General features: G+C 40.6%; 1 protein-coding gene across 1 annotated transcript in view; it reads left to right on the top strand.

Annotated features, from left to right (window-relative positions):
* The window catches only part of LOC140523122 (T-lymphocyte surface antigen Ly-9-like), a 105,051-nt gene extending 86,426 nt beyond the window's left edge, over positions 1-18,625 (top strand). The window contains exons 8-14 of the mRNA XM_072638167.1: positions 2,111-2,458; positions 3,551-3,820; positions 4,951-5,016; positions 9,622-9,720; positions 13,045-13,121; positions 13,411-13,482; positions 14,779-18,625. Coding sequence (XP_072494268.1) covers positions 2,111-2,458; positions 3,551-3,820; positions 4,951-5,016; positions 9,622-9,720; positions 13,045-13,121; positions 13,411-13,482; positions 14,779-14,844 — 998 coding nt within the window. The 3' untranslated portion in view covers positions 14,845-18,625. The remainder of the gene's footprint in view (positions 1-2,110; positions 2,459-3,550; positions 3,821-4,950; positions 5,017-9,621; positions 9,721-13,044; positions 13,122-13,410; positions 13,483-14,778) is intronic.
* Positions 18,626-18,915: the final 290 nt, after the last annotated feature.

The following is an 18,915-nucleotide window of genomic DNA, read 5'->3' as shown; positions in this document are numbered from 1 at the left end:
TCACATTACATGATAGCTATATTCCACAAAGCAAATTATACACAAGTTTAATTTTTATAATTTTTTTGTGCAGAAATATTATGTCATCCATGTAGGGAATTCCCAGCAAGGAAATTGTATCGACTAATGCAGACAAACAATTGTTCTGTGAATTAAAATCTAAATGTGTTGTATGAGGCACAGGATGTTTAAGATCATACATGAAGTATCAGAGGTAGGATGTGAATCTAAGTTCTCCTGAGCCCATGGCTGGCCTTCTCTCCATTGTGTCAGGCTTCCTCGCTAATAATTTTGAAAACTAGAGGGTTAAGTATTTATAAGAGCATAGAGTAGAGCTAGAAAGGATCTCTGAGGCCATCAACTCAAAGCTCCTGAATTACCAATTACTTATGGAATTATTAAGTTATTGATTTATTGATTTATTATGACCCAAATGAAAGGAGGGAAGAATCTCTGAGAGGACAACATGAGGTTCAGCCATCCCCCTTGCTTTCTACCCATGAATTTACTGCACCCAGCTCTTTCAGATAGGGGCATAGTTTATGAATAGCTTCATATTCACATGAGTATGAATAGTTTATAGTTTCAGTCTTGGTATTCCCAATTTATCAGCAAATGAATGGGATTATTAGGGGGTCCCTCTAAGTCAAGGATGGGGTAGGCACACCTGGTTAGGTTTTTCTTTCGGTTTTTTGTTTGTTTGTTTTTTTGGATAGTCACAAGGAAAGACCACAATGGCAGCAAACAGGAAGTAATGCTTCAATCATACTTCAATAAGCATAAAGAGGACAGAAGGAAACAGCACAGAAAGTAGAGACAGATGGTATAGGAATGATGAATGAGATGGTGGAGGGAAGTAAACAATGTAGAGAAAAAAATGGTGAGGAGGAGAAGTATAGAGAGTCAGTTATATAACCACATGTTAAAGTTGGGAGGACTAAAGTAGCATGGACCCACAGCAGATGGAAGAGTGCCTGGGGTGGAGGGGGTGGGGTAAGAATTAGGGGTTTCATTTCAATATGATTTTGGCAGTGGAAGATGGATTAACACTTTTGGGTTAGTTCATTAACATATACATATACATATTACCTCAAAGTTTTCAGCAAACATTAGAATTAGTTCATTGGCATAAAACTTTGCTGGTGTTGTGCCAATCTTATTATATATATTTGCAGTTTATCTCAGGCTTACAGATGATGAGAAGTTATTAGGACCAAGGGCCCCTTACAGTAAGACCTAGCTGTTTTCCCCTTCTTTAGCACATAGTCTCAGGATGTGGGCTTAGCTAAATTATGAGACAAGTTCCAATGGTTTCTATGCTCCCTTAATTTATGAGACAGTTTACAAAATCTCTCTTCCTTTCACTCTTTAGCCCCTCAAAACTGATGGGAACACAAACTCAAAATCCTGAGATAGGTCTACAGTCTCAGATAGCTGGGCAGTTGGATGAATCCAATTGTGGTTATGTCTATAAAGTTAACAATAATCCTCAAATTTGCATGGCAGAAATATAGAGTACTAGAAGTGGAATCAGGAAAACAGAAATTCAAAGTCCACCTCTGATGCTTACCACCTATAGTAAGCTGGACAATCCATTTAGTGACTCTGAATCTCAACTGTTCTCTAGGATTTGTCTATTCAATTGTAGATGGCCTATGTCTGAGTTGATAGAAGGAATTCGCACACCATTGAATATGCATTATATCATGCACTGTCACCACGCAAATTTTCACAGGGAAAATGCTTAGAATCACTTACACTGAAAGTATTCCTAGAGAAGGGATGTTAGAGTGTGATTCCACAAGGAATCCTTCACAAAGAATTAAATTAGTTTGGACTAAGAGTCATAAAATATCAGAATTCATATAAGAAAACCTATACCCAAACATATTCCCACTACAACTTCCCCCAAAATTTGTCATCAAATCTCTATTTGAAGAGCTCCAATGATTGGGAGACTCACTATCTTGCAAGGCTCCTCATCTACTTTTATAAGTAGTAGTAGGTATCTACAGGAATTATCCCAAATTACGGGCTGTGGTGCTAAGGGAATGCTTTGGGATAAGAATCAAGTATAACTGCTATTACAGTTTCTCTTTTACTTCTACAGAGCCAAGAGATGCCAGAAAGAATGATGCCCCACTAACAGTGACAGGCATTCTGGGAGAATCTGCTATTCTACCCACAAAAGTACCAAGTAATGATAAACTTGACAACATTAACTGGTCTTCCCTTACACCTGTTGCTCATGTGCAACGAGAAGGAACATTAGTGAAGATCTTTGCAACTCATCAAAAGTATGGGGGGCGACTGTCTGTCCCACCAGATACTTACAACCTGAAGATCAGCCCCCTGAAAATGGAGGATGCTGGACACTACAGAGCTGACATAAATTTTAAGGACCCTACAACTAATGAGATCAGCACCACCACCAAGAACTATACCCTGCATGTCTACAGTAAGACTATAGTTGTGGACTCATAAAATATTTGGGCTGAGAGAGAACAAAGAGGCTCTCTAGTTCCACCCCTCATTTTTCATCTAAGATACTGAGACCCAGAGAAGTGAGGTGATTTGCTTAAGGTCACATACATAGTGGCAAAAGTAGAAAAAAGTAGGATTTAGTGATTTAGTTCTGTCTTATTCCACTGGGTCATTTCCCAACATATTCTCCAAAAGGATGCTAACATTTTCAATCAAGTGTTCCCTGGATCATTCAGTGGCTATCAATAAGAGAACTTGGCACTAGAGAGTCTGGGGAAAAGAAGATTAGCAAAGACGTGTCTTGTTTTCAGGCAGGTCCAGATTTTGACCTTTCTTTCTCACTATTGGCTCTTTCCCAGTTGCCTACAAACATGTTCATCTCTCCTTGACCCTTAAAAGAAATCTTCCCTTAACCCTTGGCATTCATCCAGCTACCATCTCATTAGTCTCCTGCCACCTGCTGCTAAACTCCTGAAAAATGTGGTCTATACCCAATGACTCTTCTTCCATACTACTCATCTTCTCAGCCACTTCTAAAATACCTCAAACTCCAATGACTCTATGGAAACTGTCCTCTCTAAAGTTTTCAATGATCTTATAAATGCCAAATTCTTTGGGATTTTTTTCAGTCTTCTTCACCCTTGAACTCTCTGCAACATATAATGTTGTTGATGATTTCTATGATCCTAAAATTTGCTCTTACTAAATACTTTCTCTTCCTTTAATTTAAAAGGCAACATGACTTTCTCAGTTTTCCTCTTACTTCTCTAAATGCTCCTTTTCTGTCCCCTTCAGTGACTCTCCTTTAATTCTTCTTTTAACATGGCTGTTCTTCAAGGTTCTGTCCTTGGTCCTCTTCTGCCCCTATATTTTTCCCACTCGTCAATTTCCTCCATTACCACTTTGATGAAAATGACTCCAAAGTCTTCATCTGCTTGCCTTGTTTAGGAGCAACTTTAACACAAATGTTTCTCAACACTGACTTATAGAGTTAAAAACTGTAGGTTTTATAAAGGTGGTTTCATTATAGACTCATTCTTATGCCTTCCATTGTTCCATCCTGTAGGACGACTGGCACCACCAAAAATTACTTGGAATACCATAACCTCTGAGAACAACACCTGTAATATCACTCTGACATGCTTCATGGAGGAGGGAAAAGAAGCTGTGAGGTACCAGTGGACCCCTCTGGGAGAACAAGCTGTTGAATCTAATGGGAATTCTATGCTTTTTGTCTTCCAAAGACCTGAGGATGCTCACGTAAATTACACCTGCACAGCCACAAACCCTGTCAGCAACAATTCTCATTCCATAGTTCTTCAACCTCTCTGTGCAGGTAATCATCTGTCCCTTTTCCCCAAAAGCCTCAGGGAACACCCTGAGCAGCTGTATGAGGTGGGCCTCAGAAGGTCTGGTCTTTACATTGGACAGTGTCAAGATAGAACCCAATGAGGATAGAGATCAAATCCAGTCGAGGTCACAAGCATCTTTGAAATCAATTTAGTTCAACAAATTTATTAAGGCCTAATATGGACTATGTTGTGTTATGTACTGAAAAAAGGAAGGCACAGTCCCTGAGCCTCATGAAACTTACATTCTAAATAGGCATTATAATAATACATATAACTATAATAATAATATATGACAAATACCTTAAAGAGGTATAAAGCAAAGTGCTCCCTGAGTGGAAAGGTCATTTTTTATGGACAGGTTTGGGGAGAGACTTCATGGGGGAGACAGAATTTGAACTCATCTTTAAAGTATGCAAATTAGAGATGAATTTATTATAGAACTCATGTTATTATAGTGCTTTAAAGTTTGCAAAACACTTTGCAAATGTTGTCACATTTGATCCCCACAGCACTAGATGATAAAGACTTAGGAAACTGAGGGTAGCAGACTTGTTCAAATCACATAATGAATAATTAACCAAGAAGCATATTTGAAGTACATACAATATGTAAAGCACTATGCTAAATGCATACAAAGGATAAGAAAAGGTGTTCCTGGCCTCAAGAAACTTACTTTCTTTGGGAGAGATATAATATATGCAGGTAAGTAAATAGAGAACATAAAAAGTGTAAGATAATGATAGAGGAAGCATTAGCAACTGGAAGGATCAGGGATTACTAAAGAACTCCCCTGGGCAATAACACCAACTGTGAACCTTCAAGGGAACTAGGAAATCCAAGAGGGGGAGGTGAAGAGGGCCAGCATTCCATGCATAGGGAACAGCTTGTACAAAGGCACAGAAGTTTGGGGGAAAAGCAAATAAGTCAATTTGGGGCTGAAATGTAGCGTATATGAGAGGCAGTGATATAAGTCTAGAAAGGTAAACCAGAGTCAAATCATGAAGGATGTTAAATGCCAGACTAAGGAGTCTACTGAGAGCCATGAAGGGGATGAGGGTGGTGTGATGTGGTCAGAGCCAGGTTATAGAAATATCACTTTGTTGACTGTGTTTAGGATGGAGTGAAAAGGAGAGAAATTGGAAGGAGGGAGACGATTTTAAAAGCTCTAACAAAAGTCCAGGTAAGAGGTGATAAGATCCTGAATGGGGAGGGTGTCCATTTGAGTGTAAGGGATGTTGAGAAGGTAGACTCTACAAGACTTTGCCAATGATTGGATATGGGGGAGTGAGGAAGAAGAACAAAACAGAGATTCCTCTGAATTTGGAAACCTGGGTTGCTGTCAGATTGATGACACCCTCAATAAAAATAGAGATGTCAGGATGAGGGATGGGATTAAAGACAATAATAATAATTTCTCTTTGGAATGTGTTGAATTAGATCTGCCTAAAGGTAATCCAGGTGATTTCAGCATTGATGATATGAGTCTAGAATTTAGGTAAGAGATAAAGGCTAGAAATAGATATTTGAACATCATCTGCACAAAAATTATAATTGAACTCATGGAAGCTGGATAGAGCATACGTAAGGGAAAGATATTATAATCTGTGTCACAGTCCTGGGGTACATCCATGCTTAGGGGACAGAACGTGAATAATGAAGAATAATCATGCAGAGAAGAGGAAAAATTGGGGACAGAGGGGGAAACCAATGAAACTCAAGTAGAAAAGAGAATCTAGGAAGAGGGGATGCTCAATAGTGGTCAAGCACTGCAGAGAGATCAGGGATAATGAAGACTGAAAAAAGTCCATTTTGTTTAGCAACTAGGAAGTCATTAGTAATCTTAGAGGGAGCAGTCTTAGCTGAATGATTGAGTCAGAAATTAAACTGTAAGGGTGAATAACTGGTATGTAAGTAGAAATAGAAAATACATTTTTTTTAGTTGTAAAGGGGGAGTAAAGATGTAAGATAGTAGCTAGATGGGATGGCAGAATGAATGAAGATTTTATAATGATGGAGAAGAGCTGCATAAGTTTATAGATATCAAGGAAGGAATCAGAGAGTAAAGATAGGAAAAAGAGAAAAGATGATGATGGGGTAAGCTCCTGAAAGAGAACAGAAGGTAAAAGCTCAAGGACCCAAGTAGCCAGGCTGACCAAGGCAAGGAGTACTCTAATATTGAAATAAAAGAAGAGAGAATGGGGGATGATATTGAGAGCATTGAGGTATAGAATTAGAAGAAGAGGATGCTCATTATAGATAGCCCCTATTATTCAGTAAAGTATGAGGCAGACCTTTCCTGGGAATGAGCAAAGGAGAGTCATTTAGGTGGATTGAGGGAAGAAAAGGTTTGGAACTACTTTGTGGGGAATTAAATACAGATTCACTAAGATAAGAGTAAAAAGCTTGGTGATCAACAATAAGAGCCCAACTGAGCTTAGATAACATAAATTTGTAGTGGATCCAGTCGGCACAGTTGTGGCTTCTTCCAGCAATATTTAGCAGCACTAAGAGGAGGGGAGAGGTGCAAAGCAGATGATGGAATTAACTCAGGGTCAAGTTTGAGAAAGGCATAAGTGGTAAATAACACAAAGTAGCATGAGATTAAAGGGTAAAGAACAATGTAGGTTTGATAGGATTCTTTATATGGGCAAGGCTGTAAAGATAGGAAAATTTGACCAGAGTAAGAGTGATAGATTAGAAAAAAAGAGTGATAGATTAGAAAATCAAAGACAGGCAAAATGACAAGAGTCCACAATAAGAGTGAATAGCACTTGTAAAAAGAATGAAACAGAAGGAGAGATGGAAGAATAAAGAGGTTATAAAGATGGAGCATCTATAAGTGATGATGACATCAAGAAATGAGTGGATGCGATACAATAAAGATGAGCAACATAGAAGATGAGAAAGTCAAGGAACTGGGATATTCATCTGTTTGAGGTGATATGAATGTGGCATTGAAGTATGCAAGTACAAGCCTAGAGAGCTGTAATGATGATGGAGAATGCCTTCATGGCCCTTAGATAACAGAAACCAGGACCTGAATAGGGTGAAATATCCAGATTGAATGAAGCTGAAAGGAAAGAATACTGGATAATGAAAGCAAAAAGAAGCTATGAAAATTGCTCTGAGAAGCAAGGAGCGTGCAAATAAATCCTTCCTCTCATTTTCTGTTCCCTATTGAGAGGAGCGCAAGCCATAAAGTAGTTCCAGGTTAAAAGAACCGTAGGACTCAGGTTAGAAAGTGAGTCTCATTGTGGAAAATTATACTGGTTGTTTATGGGTTATCATAATGTTTTCTGCATTTGTTTATGGGCTCTTGTGAGTCCTTTGTTCCTTCTGAATTTTCTGTGGGGTGAAATTAAATCTACCTAAGTCTAGTGAGCAGGTAGGTGGTATAGTGGATTGGAGCCGGGAAGATCCGAGTTCAAATTTGACCACAGACACTTAGTAGTTGTGTGATACTGAGCAAGTCACTTAACCTCTATTTGCCCCAGTTTCTCATCTGTAAAATGGAGTACATATTAGAGAAGGGAACGGTAAACCACTCCACTGTCTTTTCCAAGATCACCCTATCACATAGAGCTGGACATGACTGAACAAATGAACGACAAATACCCAACAATATTTGCTATCTTCTGTACTCATATGTGAACTGGGGGACCCTGTTACCCACATTTAGGGAATCCTAAATGTGATCTATAGAGATAGGGTACATTGCATAGGTACAAAGGAGTCCAAGCTGAATAATCCTGCCTCTATCAATGCAGGTCGGAACCTTCTCTGAAACTTAGAGTTTTAGAAAATTGCCTAGAACACTTAAAAATCAAGTGACTTACGCAGGTCATATAGCCGATCGATCAACCACTAAACATTTATTAAGCACAAACTATATGCTGAGCCCTGTGTTAATTACTGGGGATATAAAGAAAAGGGAGGAAAATAATTTCTGACCTCAAGGAATTTCTATTCTAATGTGGAGGCAACACATACAAATTTCTACAAGTCAGATAAAAGACTTAAACACAGGTCTTCATCTGTTCAACAGTGGCTCTTTATTGAAGACACCATGCTACTTTCCCGATATGAGAAGCTATACAACTCTATTTAGTATCTATATTTATGTCCTGTATTACTATGCAAGCTATATTTTGAGATTCCTCTGAGTAAACTCTGGGTAGGGGCACAAATAGTATGAGAAAGATTGTCATCTTTTTAGGATAGCACCAAGATCAAACTCCGCCTGCGTGAGTTCAAAGAATGTGGTACTGCCCATGGGTTACACTCTGAAATTATTGTGCACGTACATGCTGTTTCCCCCAAAGAATGTATGTTCTTAGTGAACAGAATATTTCAGTACTTTGTATCCCTAGCACCTGACCCAGTGCCTGCCATAAAGTTAACAAAGTACTTGATCAATGCTTGTTGAATTGAACTCAGTGAGGGACAGCGTTTAAACACCTAAAAAGATGACCAGGAATGCAGCATTTTCTTGGAGCCAGGTTTCTATAAAGGGAGGGAAAATTTCTGCTCTCTGATGGGCACTGTACTAAGCTTCTTAAAAATATCTTCTTTAATGCTCACAATAAACCTGCAAGGTAGATACTGTTATTATCCACATTTTACAGCTGAGAAAACAGGCAAAGAGAGGTGAAGTGACTCATACTAGTACACAACTAGTATCATCTGTGGCCAAATTTGAACACAGGTCTTCCTGACTCCCAGGCTCAGCCCTCTATCTACTCCACCACCTAGATGCCTCAATGAGTGAAGAAGAAAAAATGAAAGGAGTATAAGAGGAATAGATCTAGTAAGAAGATAAGTTTATTAACAACAGATATTCCAGGGGGATTAACAAAAGAAAAGGTGTAGTAATAAAGGAATTCAGGGGGGGATATGGTTGAAGTGGATGGTGACAAAAGAGTGAGAAATGGGAAAAGGACATTTTAGTTTATTCAACCTTTGACGTTGGAACACAGGTATACAGAGAGAAGAAAGTTTAATAGCTGGGAGATTGTCACACCCTCCCTAGTAAGCAATGGCACAGGCTTGAATATTGCTTTGATTTTTCCTCCCTTGGGAATAGGTAGACTAGGTCCCAGTAGCCATAGGGGGAGAGGTTTGATGACCAGTAAAATATGGAGACAGAATTTGAATCAGGCCTTAACGATTCCAAACACAATGCTCTATCCACTATAACATCATCTGCTTGTCAAGAGGGAAAAAGAAGACATTATAGATATACAAAACAGTGGGAAGAAAAAGGCACAAGGAATATTCAAGAGTCAGAATAGTTGCCCCATTTGGCTGAACATAGAATACATAAAGCGGAGGAATAGGAGGTAAATCTTGCAAAGTGGGGAGGTAGGATAGATTGTAGAGGATCTTGAATGACAGGTAAAGGAGCATGAATTTTACTTAGTAGATAATAGGGAGCCACTGAAGATTTTTGAACAAGGGAGTGATATGACTAGCATTATGAATAAAGATGAAAAATTTGTGATCTAGATTCCCAGGAGAGCAAAATCATAATCTCCATAGCAGACTACGTTCCCAGTCTCCCTGGGATGAATCTTTCGACCTTAGGGTAGGATGTGACCCTAGCAAAGAACCCAGATTCAAGTGAGCCCACTCACCCCCTTGGGTCTGTTCAGTGAGAAGGATAGTTTTGTTTTTGTTTGTTTGTGTGTGTGTGTGTGTGTGTGTGTGTGTGTGTGTGTGTGTGTGTGTGTGTGTATTATCATTATTCAGGAATTTCCCTGCCACTTGTTTCCTCTTTTCCTTTCAGGAAGTTCCTCTAGTTCACTCTGGTTTATACTGGTGCCTCTCCTTGTACTGGTGCCTTCCACTGGGATATTTCTTTATCTACAACGCAAGAAAACAAAAGGTAGGGGTTCTGGGCAGGTAGGAAGAAATGCATTCTCTTCTTACTTGGTTTAGATTTTGGTCTTCTTGAGAGGGAGAGCACAGAGACATCCCTAGGGCCCAGGGCAATCATGCCCTCCCACATTTCCCTTTCCCTTCCATGGCCTTTCTAATAAGAATGTCTTATATTCATCTCATTTTACATTATCACATCCATGAACACTGATCTGGAAAGAACTTACGAATGTCATGGGGAAAACCTATGGCTCTCAACACAGTTTAAGGTAAAGGGCAGGAAGAAACTTCATTGCTCTTAGTCATGTCAGGGGAAAAGGAGTGGACTGACATTTTCACCCTCAGTCAAATTGGTTCCGCTTTACAAGTGATTTCCAGCTAACCTTGTAGTGTAACATTACGTGAAGAAAGTTGTGTGGGGTCACAAATTGTTACTCAGTACAAGGTAGCTGTTTCATGGAAGGAGAGACGTAGAGAGATACAACTCAGATAGGGGTTTGCAACATCTAGCAACATTTTTATCTCTCTGAGGATGCTGGAAATGATAAGATATTATCAAAGTATTAGCTCACTGGTTTAGATTTAGGAAGCCAGTATGCACATATTAGTATTATATCCTTATAATGTTAACTTTTAGCTTCATTATTTAAGTGTTGGTGGGAAGGAAGTGGGGTCCTTTCTGGGTGGAGTGTTGTGCTGTTGTTATCCACTCATATCTGATTCTTTGTGACCCCATTTGGGGTTTTCTTGGCAAAGATACTGGAGTGGTTTGCCGTTTCTTTTTCCAGCTCATTTTGCAGTTGAGGAACTGCGGCAAACAGGGTTAAGTGACTTTCCCAGGATTACAAAGCTGGTGACTAAAGCCAGTTTTGAACTCAGGAAGATGCGCCTTCCTGGTTCCAAGCCTAGTGCTCTAGGCATTGTGCCACCTAGCTGCCCATAGGCACTGTGTTAAATTCTGGGGATAGAAATAAGGAAAAGAAAGTCAGTCCCTGCCCTTAGGGAACTTATAATCTAATAGGGAAAGACGTTATAAAAAAGAAAGCTGAAAAGGAAAAAGGTTCTAGGAGCCTGGTAAAGTAACATGATGATACGCATGATGATATTCAATGAGTCAAGACCAAGCAGGGTAGTTGATGGGAAATGAAGTCAGCTAGAAAATTCTGAGCTCTTTCTAAAACAGGAAGCTTTGGAAATAATTTATTGCTCTACCCTACCACAACCTCCCCCCCCCGCCCCCACACACACACACCCCAGCCCTCCAATCAGAGGGAAGAGGCAACTTGTGTCCCAAGGAGTGTTAAGTATGGATGCTAAATCAATCTCCAAGATGATAAGATTTCAGATGATTAGCTTGTTCAGACATGGACTAAACTAGATAGCCTCTCAGGTCCTTTCCAACTCCCACATTCCATGATTCTTTGGAACACTGATCTAGTTAGGTCAGCAGCTAAGTGATGCAGTAGTTAGAGGCAGGGGTGGGGAACCTGCAGCCTCATGGTCACATGTGGTCCTCTAGGTCCTCAATTCAGTCAAAGGACCACACTTGAGGACCTAGAAGGCCACATGTGGCCTTGAGGCTGCAGGTTCCCCAACCCTGGTTTAGAGTATGGGGCCTGGAGTCAAGAAAGACTGAGTTCAGATCCAGCCTCAGATGCTTACTAACTGTGTGAGCCTGGGCAAGTCACTTAACCTCTTTGCCTCAGTTTCCTCATCTATAATATGGGGAAATAATAGCACCTACCTCCCAGGGTTGCTGTGAGGATCGAAACAGATGATAATTATAAAACACTCAGCACAGTGCCTGGCACGTAGTAAGTGCTATATTAATGTCATTATTATTATCCAATCTTGTAACCCAAAATTATATCACAAAAAAAAATCTTCATTAACTAGTGCTACAAGTTTTCAAGGACTGTGGCCAAACTTGTAGAGAGAAAAATAGAACTTTTTGAAAGATTTCTTACCAATTTCAGTGCTAAGAATTCAAATATAAATGTTTACAGTGTTCCTAAGTGACTTACTTTTGTTCTATGTTTAACGTTTGTATTTAGCCTGGTACGGACAATTGGGCTGGGGGGGTTTTGAGAGAGATGAGCCAAATTACGATATTCCTAGGGGAAAAGGGATGGGGCACCACAAGCCATATATGTTATCAGGTAAAGAAATGACCCCCACTCCAAAAAATATTGAACCTAATCTTTATGTCAGAGGACAGACCCTGTCACCTATTAGCTCAGATTTGCCTCCCTGTGTTAAGACCTCTAGCCTCAGATTTCTTCTATGTGACATAAGGATAATAATCCTACTAGTACAATCTGACTGTGGGAGGGATGTAGGAGGAAGTTTCCCCTAAATCTTAAAGTATTACAAAAATATGTTTTTTTGATTATTAAGATGTCACTCTTTTATCTGTGGTAGATAAACTCTAATCAAAAACAACTCGACAATGACCTGCCCTAAGAAAAAAGAGGACAGCTAGATAGCACAGTAGATAAAGCACTAGCCCTGGAGATAGGAGGACCCAAATTTAAATGTGGCCTCAGATACTTACTAGGTGTGTAACTATGGGCAAGTCACTTAATTCTGTTTACCTTGATTTCCTCATCTGTTAAATGAACTGGAGAAGAAAATGGCAAACTAGTCCTGTATCTTTGCCAAGAAAATCCCAAATGGGGTTATGGAGAGCCAGACACGAGTAATCTACAAAACAACAACAAATAAAAAGATTCACAAAAGTCAGTGTAGTATAGTATACTATAGTGGAAGGATTTCTGGACTTGGAGTCAAAGAACCTGGATTTGAAGCCCAGTTTCAGCATTTAATAACTGACCATAAGCAAGTTGTTTTACTTCTCTAGGTCTTAGTTTTTTCATCTCTAGAATGTGGGCATTAGTATGCTGCCTAACTCACAAGATCACTAGTAATAAAGTGCTTTTTAAATAGTATTTTAATAAATAAATGTGTCATTAATTTGACCACTGCAGGGACTGTTGGCTGTGCCGGACTTTATTGTTGATAAAGGTCAGAAAATTATAGTCCCACACTCACCCCAATGATTCTGTGCTCCTTCTAAAATAAGAGGTCACTATGGGGTATCCATTAAGATCTCTATAATTCCTCTAGTTTCATCTCTTTTGTGAGTGTCAGGGTTCCCTCTGTTAGTGTAAAGGTATGGGAAATGGCATAATCCAATTAGACTCAATATGCCTCTACTCACGGGGAAACTCAACCCTCTTCCTTGGAGAAATCATCTTCCTTTATGGGTCATCCATTCCTCCACCTGTAAAAAGTTAACATGCTATGAATCTGTGAATTTGTTATATTGTAGATGCTGATTTACCACCCACTTCCCCATTCACTCCGCCTTCAGAGAACCAAGTTTATGATGAAATCGGCATACCCAAGGTAAGGTTAGCTTGATCTCTCTCTGTTGGGCTTAGGATGAAAAGGGTGTGAGCTGGAGAGTTTGACCATGTATTGATTCTTTTATATGGTAATAAAAAAAATCCTGCCCTTCCCCTTCTCCAGTCCTTGACCCTGCACTGAGGCAATGCATTGAGCCTTGATGTGAGATCTGGAGGGTCTTTTTTCATGATAGTGAGGCCTGGAAAAGCCAGGAAAAAAGATAAAGGGAAAGTATGGGTTGGTGTTTCAGGTTAGCCTGAGGACTAGGACTCATGATAATCTTTTACAGGTAAATGTCTCCGATCCTCAGAAGCAAGAAGCCTTGAATACAATTTATTACACGGTGCAGAAGCCCCAAAAGGTAATTGTCTTTTGATTTCATTTAGGGTTTCTTGCCTCCTCTCAGGTTGGCCCAGAGGGATCTGAGGTCCTTCTGTCTGGGGGCTTCCATTAAGCAAAAGGAATGTAGCTGGTGGCACCTGGGTCTTCTCTCTGTGTATCCCTTGGGGCAACTCCATTTTAGTCCCCATAGGCCAGATCTTGAATGCAACTGTTACTTCCTCCCTGCTCTAAAAGCTGCTTCAGTAGCCTTTGACAAGAAACCCTCTAGATACATACAACCCCACAAACACACACACACCCACGCTACACCTGAGATTCTGTTCCCTATGGTCACATGTGGTTGGAAGCTTATGTCATTTCCTTATTCAGTAATCATCAGTGAGTCAATATAAAATCTTCTGGCTTTTAAAGACCTTTATAAGCTTGTCCTTTTCTGCCTTTCTGGCCTTAAATCTTACTTTCCTCTATTGTACTTGCCAATTGTAAAGTGACACTGACCTCCTTCACACAACGCTTCATTTCCTGAATTTGTGCATTCTCACAGGATGTCCTGTATGTGTGGAATGTACTCCCACCTCATCTCTACCTAACTCCTGACTTCCCTGGCTTCCTTCAAATCTGCTGAAACTCACCTTTACGAATAGTCTTTCTCATTCTTCCCTAACACTAGTGCCTTCCCTCTGAAATTACCTCCAGGTTATCTTGTCCATATCTTGTTTGTACATAGTTATTTGCAAGTTGTCCTCCTCTCCCTCCCCGCCCCCCCCAGAGCAGGAATTGCTTTTCTTTTCTTTGTATTGTTAGCATTTAGCATAGTGCATGAAACACAGTTATCAATGATGCTCATAGTTCTGTTACCCACTACATGATCAGTGTGAATGTGCTGCTACTGCTACTGATCACGTGAAAGTTTCTTAATGGCTTTACATTTGAAATTTATAAGAGGAGGGCAAAGAGAATCCCCTCTCCTCTCCCCACACTCTCTCAAAATAGTGGCAATAGAAGAGGCCGAGAATGCAGGAACCTTGAACCTGATACTTCATCTCAGATGCAAGAGCACCTACAGCAATCTACCTCCCCCATCTTACCCTTTCTGTTCTGTTTTAAGGATTCATCCCTACAGGCCCCTTTAAGGGTCTTGAGTAGCCAAGAAGTCGTATAAGATCCAAAGGGGACTTGCAAATCCTAAGGATGGGAGATATTAGGTCCCCTTTTTGGAGGGAGACAGGCCAGATCTGGTCTGCTTTCTATGATTTTGTAGTTTCCTGACTCCAGCTTAATATTAACAAGCCTTTTGTCCTCTCCTCTTGTACAGGTGGAAAATTCTTACTCATCTGCTACCAAACTTCTTGGGATCTCTGCCAGTGAGGCTGTGATCTAGATGACAGAGAAGCTGATTCTCTTCCCAGGAATGGACATTTGATGGCAGGAAGTTATCATCCTGTTAAAAGTAATTTTGCTTCCAGCCTCATCCTGGTCAATGAGGCAAACCTAGGAAAAGAAAGGAGAAAGAATTTTATTAGCACACCAAGGAAGCAAGCAGTTACAATGCAGCCAAACCCATTACAAACTGAACCATTCTTTATAGACTAAACAACTTCTATATAAGGGTAAAAGTATGCTGATTGGTGAGGCAGCACCATAACTGAATGTACATCATTCCTCTGTCTTTAACTGCATCACCTTACTCTCGACTGCCTATAATACAGGGTAGGCTTTGGGAATAGTGCCTTATACTGGGGGAGAAACTGTGAACATAAGCAACATACAATCCCCATCTCAAAACACCTGAGAAATTCCACAAACAGATATTCCAGCCCTGAGAGATCAGGAAGTCAAGAAGTTAACTCTGCCATGGAGAGAGTGGTCTTTTCCCATCCTCCTGGAACTCATTCCAGGCCTTTTGTATTGAGTCAGATGGACATGAATTTTATCAGAATTATCAGGAACCTGTATGCAGTACTCCTGACCTATGAGGACACATAGCCCTCCCCACTGTACCTGGAGGTAATCCAGAGTTAGTCTGTTTTGTTAGACTATGTCTCCAAGGGTATAGACCTCTGTACTAGGTTCCTCCATAGCATCTATGGATTCATTAACACAAATCTCTAAAAATTCATTCATTCTATTGAAGAGTGTTAAACTGTGTCTGACCCTATATATGGACAATAGGATGGAAAAGGCACTTTTAGATTCTCCCATTAAAGGAGGAAATGTAGCAGAAACTTGGATGGCTGTGTGTCTGTTCTACAAGTAGGTCCTAAGACGTAGGTTGGGTACTTGGAAACCACAAAGAACTCTTCTCATCCCTAGCTGTCCCTGCCAATTTGGGGGAAGCTAATAATAAGTTTTGTGGTGACACAAGAAATAAAGTCCCTGTGGGGCTATCCTACAAAATCTACTAAAGGTAAATGAATGAGAGATATCAGTTTTCCAGCCTATAGCAATACAATTTGACATTTTGTTGAAGTTTTCCTTAATGATTACAAAAGCACAGTCATGCAAGTCCTGGACATCTGACCCCATGCCTACCAGGAGTATCAGGTGAAAGGCCAAAGGGGCATGTGCCTGTGTCCAACAGTTGGTCCAGTTAAAGACATGATTGGCATTTTGGATCAGATACACATAAGTGATGGGTCTCCTGTTTCCCTATCCGAAGAGCACAAAGCCAGGGCATAAAGTAGGGAAAACAAATATGTGGTAGATTGCAGATGAAGTATTAGGTCCTAATTATCAAAGTCAACCAAACAGGTGACCAAGCACCGCTGATTGCTGTTAGAGTTTCTTTCCAGTTTAACTGGATTCAGGGGCTGATCATTCTGTTGGGATGAGCTCAATCACAGCAGGTTTTACATGGGAATGATGTATCCAGGCACCCTTGATGGCAGTAGTATGTCTAGTCAGTAGGATCTGGAAAGGTCCATTCCAACAGGATTGGAGACTAGATGTCTTCCTGAAGTTGCAGATCTACAAGTAGACTCCTCACTCAAATGAATACATCTTCTTTTCCAAAGGCACAATTTGTGTCAAGGCTGCCTCCTCTGAGACCTGCGAAAGAGAACTGAATAGAGATCACATATCATATCAGGCTTTCCTTGCCTGTGGCCAGACAGGCTCTGAGGGTCCAGCCTCCAAGTAGTAGTAGGTTTTCTACGAACAGAATTTCAAGAGGTGACAATCCTGCCCACTAGAACAATACAAGGGGAAATACCACAGGACATTTTAACTGTGTTTCCTAGCATAAATTTCTAAGAAGAGTCTTAACTTCCCCTATTTAACTACTAAACTTCCCCCATGATTGTGTGAATGATAAGAAGTGTGCGGGTACCCAAAAACACTTGGAGAACTGTTATTTATTTCTGCAGTAAAATGTGGCTCCTGGTCAAAGTCAAGGCCAGATCTTAGTATTGTGCCCTTGATCAGACACTTTGATACTGTGTTTGCCAATGTGTTGTCACTGGAAAGGTCTCTACTCAATGACTCAGTTGTTTTCTGCATAACAACACATATCTGTAACCCACAGACTAGGGCGACTCAATAAAGTCAGTCTGCAGGTGTTTAAAATGGTAGGGTCACTCACTTTCTCCCCCTTTTGTCATAGTAGTGTCCATCTTCAAGGACTTGAATGGTTGACAAGAAAGATAGATACAGACCATATGATGGGCCTCTGCATAAACACTAGGGGCAAACCATGATCAGCAAACTTGCAGTAAAAGGGCCTCAATTCCCATATGTCCCAGGATATGAAGTAGCTGACACGGAAGGTGCACTAATCATTTCAGTGCCAGATGGGGACATGACCCACATCCTGTCTTGTACAATGATTTTATATCTACTCACCAAGATGTTCATTTCAACTTCTATGGCTGAGAAAGAATTGTCATTTGGCATGTTAGCAGGCAGCATGAGTAGTGCTTTTGGCAGCTCTTGAGAACCCCAGCCCATTTGACCATCTCGTCTACAAACTGATTGGCAATTTGCAAAAATGACCACCCTCTGGTATGGGCCAGAAAATGCATCACAGAGATGGCCTTTGGGAGCAAGATAGCTTAAAGAAGTTGGTCAATAAGTGGGGCAAGAGCTACTGGTTTACCACTTGCAGTGATAAAACCACGCTGCTTCCACAAGGCACCAGTGGTGTTACAGACCTCAAAGGTATATTTGGAATCAGTTTAAATGTCCGCTCAGAGTTCCAGGGTCAGTTGACATGCCCTGGTCAACACCACTAACTCAATTCCCTGTACCTCAAATGCATTATACAATATAGCTTCCCACTCAACAATCGAGGGGATACAATCACTCCACTTGTCACTCACACTCCCTTTTCATAAAAGGAGGGAGCCATCTGTGAACAATGTGAGATGGAGTTCCTCCAAGGGAACTGAGGGGTCAGACCATTGTCTCTCTGTGGTTTCAGTCACCTCAAGCAGTCTTGTGGCACTTCGTGGTCTTTCAGGGGTTCAGGAAGAAGAGTGGCTGACTTTAAGATGTTACAGTGCTGCGGGGAAAAGTTAAGATCTAACAAAAGGCTTACCTCACATGAAGCCACTAGTTGGTGGGAAAAAGCTTGAGTCTTAGTGGAGTAAAATGGCAGCATTACTATGAGACACATAGACAGTCAATGACTGGGCAGAACACAGGGTTGGGTTCTTTTTGCAAGCTCCACAATGGTCATGATTGCCCAAGATACCCCAAAGCACCTTACATCACTGAATCAAGTTGGCAAGAATAGTAACTAGGGGGCCTATGATGGAGCCCCGACCTCTAGGTGAGAACTTCTGGTGCAACTCCTCTCTGTTCATGTACAGAAAAGGAAAAGGGGTTTGTCATAAGCACAGTCCCAGAGATGGTAGGGAGGTTATCACCCGCTTCACTTGCTTAACCATTTCTTTCAAGGCTTCTGAGGGTGTGAAGGACTCAGGGCCTCTTTAGCCATATAGACAACTAGTTCCTCAATGCTGGAATCCATCAGTGGCAGTATCCCACAGTCCCCAACACGACATGTATCTGGTGCTTTGCTTTCGGTATTGAAATTTGAAGGGATACCCTCTGTGATATATAAAAAGTTCAAGAGACATAATTTCTGGGTAATTGATTATTGTATTAATTATGCTAACAGACAAATAATAAAAAGAGTCAGCAGCACTCTCGAATGCCAAAGACCCCTCTTGGAATCCATTTAACATTTATATGCCCTTGGAAGAGTGGGTATTCCTGAGGATGGCAATCAACTCTGATTGGCTAACAATTAATGAGAAGAATGAATATTATAATAAGAGGTGGGTTTATTCTAATGAGAGGCTGAGAGACGTGATCACTCTGATCACTCAGTCTTGAACAAAGAAATTAATCTCTAATGCAGACTACCCCCACCTAGAGCAATCTAGACAAAAGGGGGTCCATGTCTACCCATATCTGGCTGACTAAAAGACAATGGGCAGGGTTTCACAGT

Source organism: Notamacropus eugenii, chromosome 2 (assembly GCF_028372415.1).
Source record: "Notamacropus eugenii isolate mMacEug1 chromosome 2, mMacEug1.pri_v2, whole genome shotgun sequence".
NCBI classification, from domain to species: Eukaryota; Metazoa; Chordata; class Mammalia; order Diprotodontia; family Macropodidae; genus Notamacropus; species Notamacropus eugenii.
This window is presented reverse-complemented; position numbering and strand designations above follow the sequence as displayed.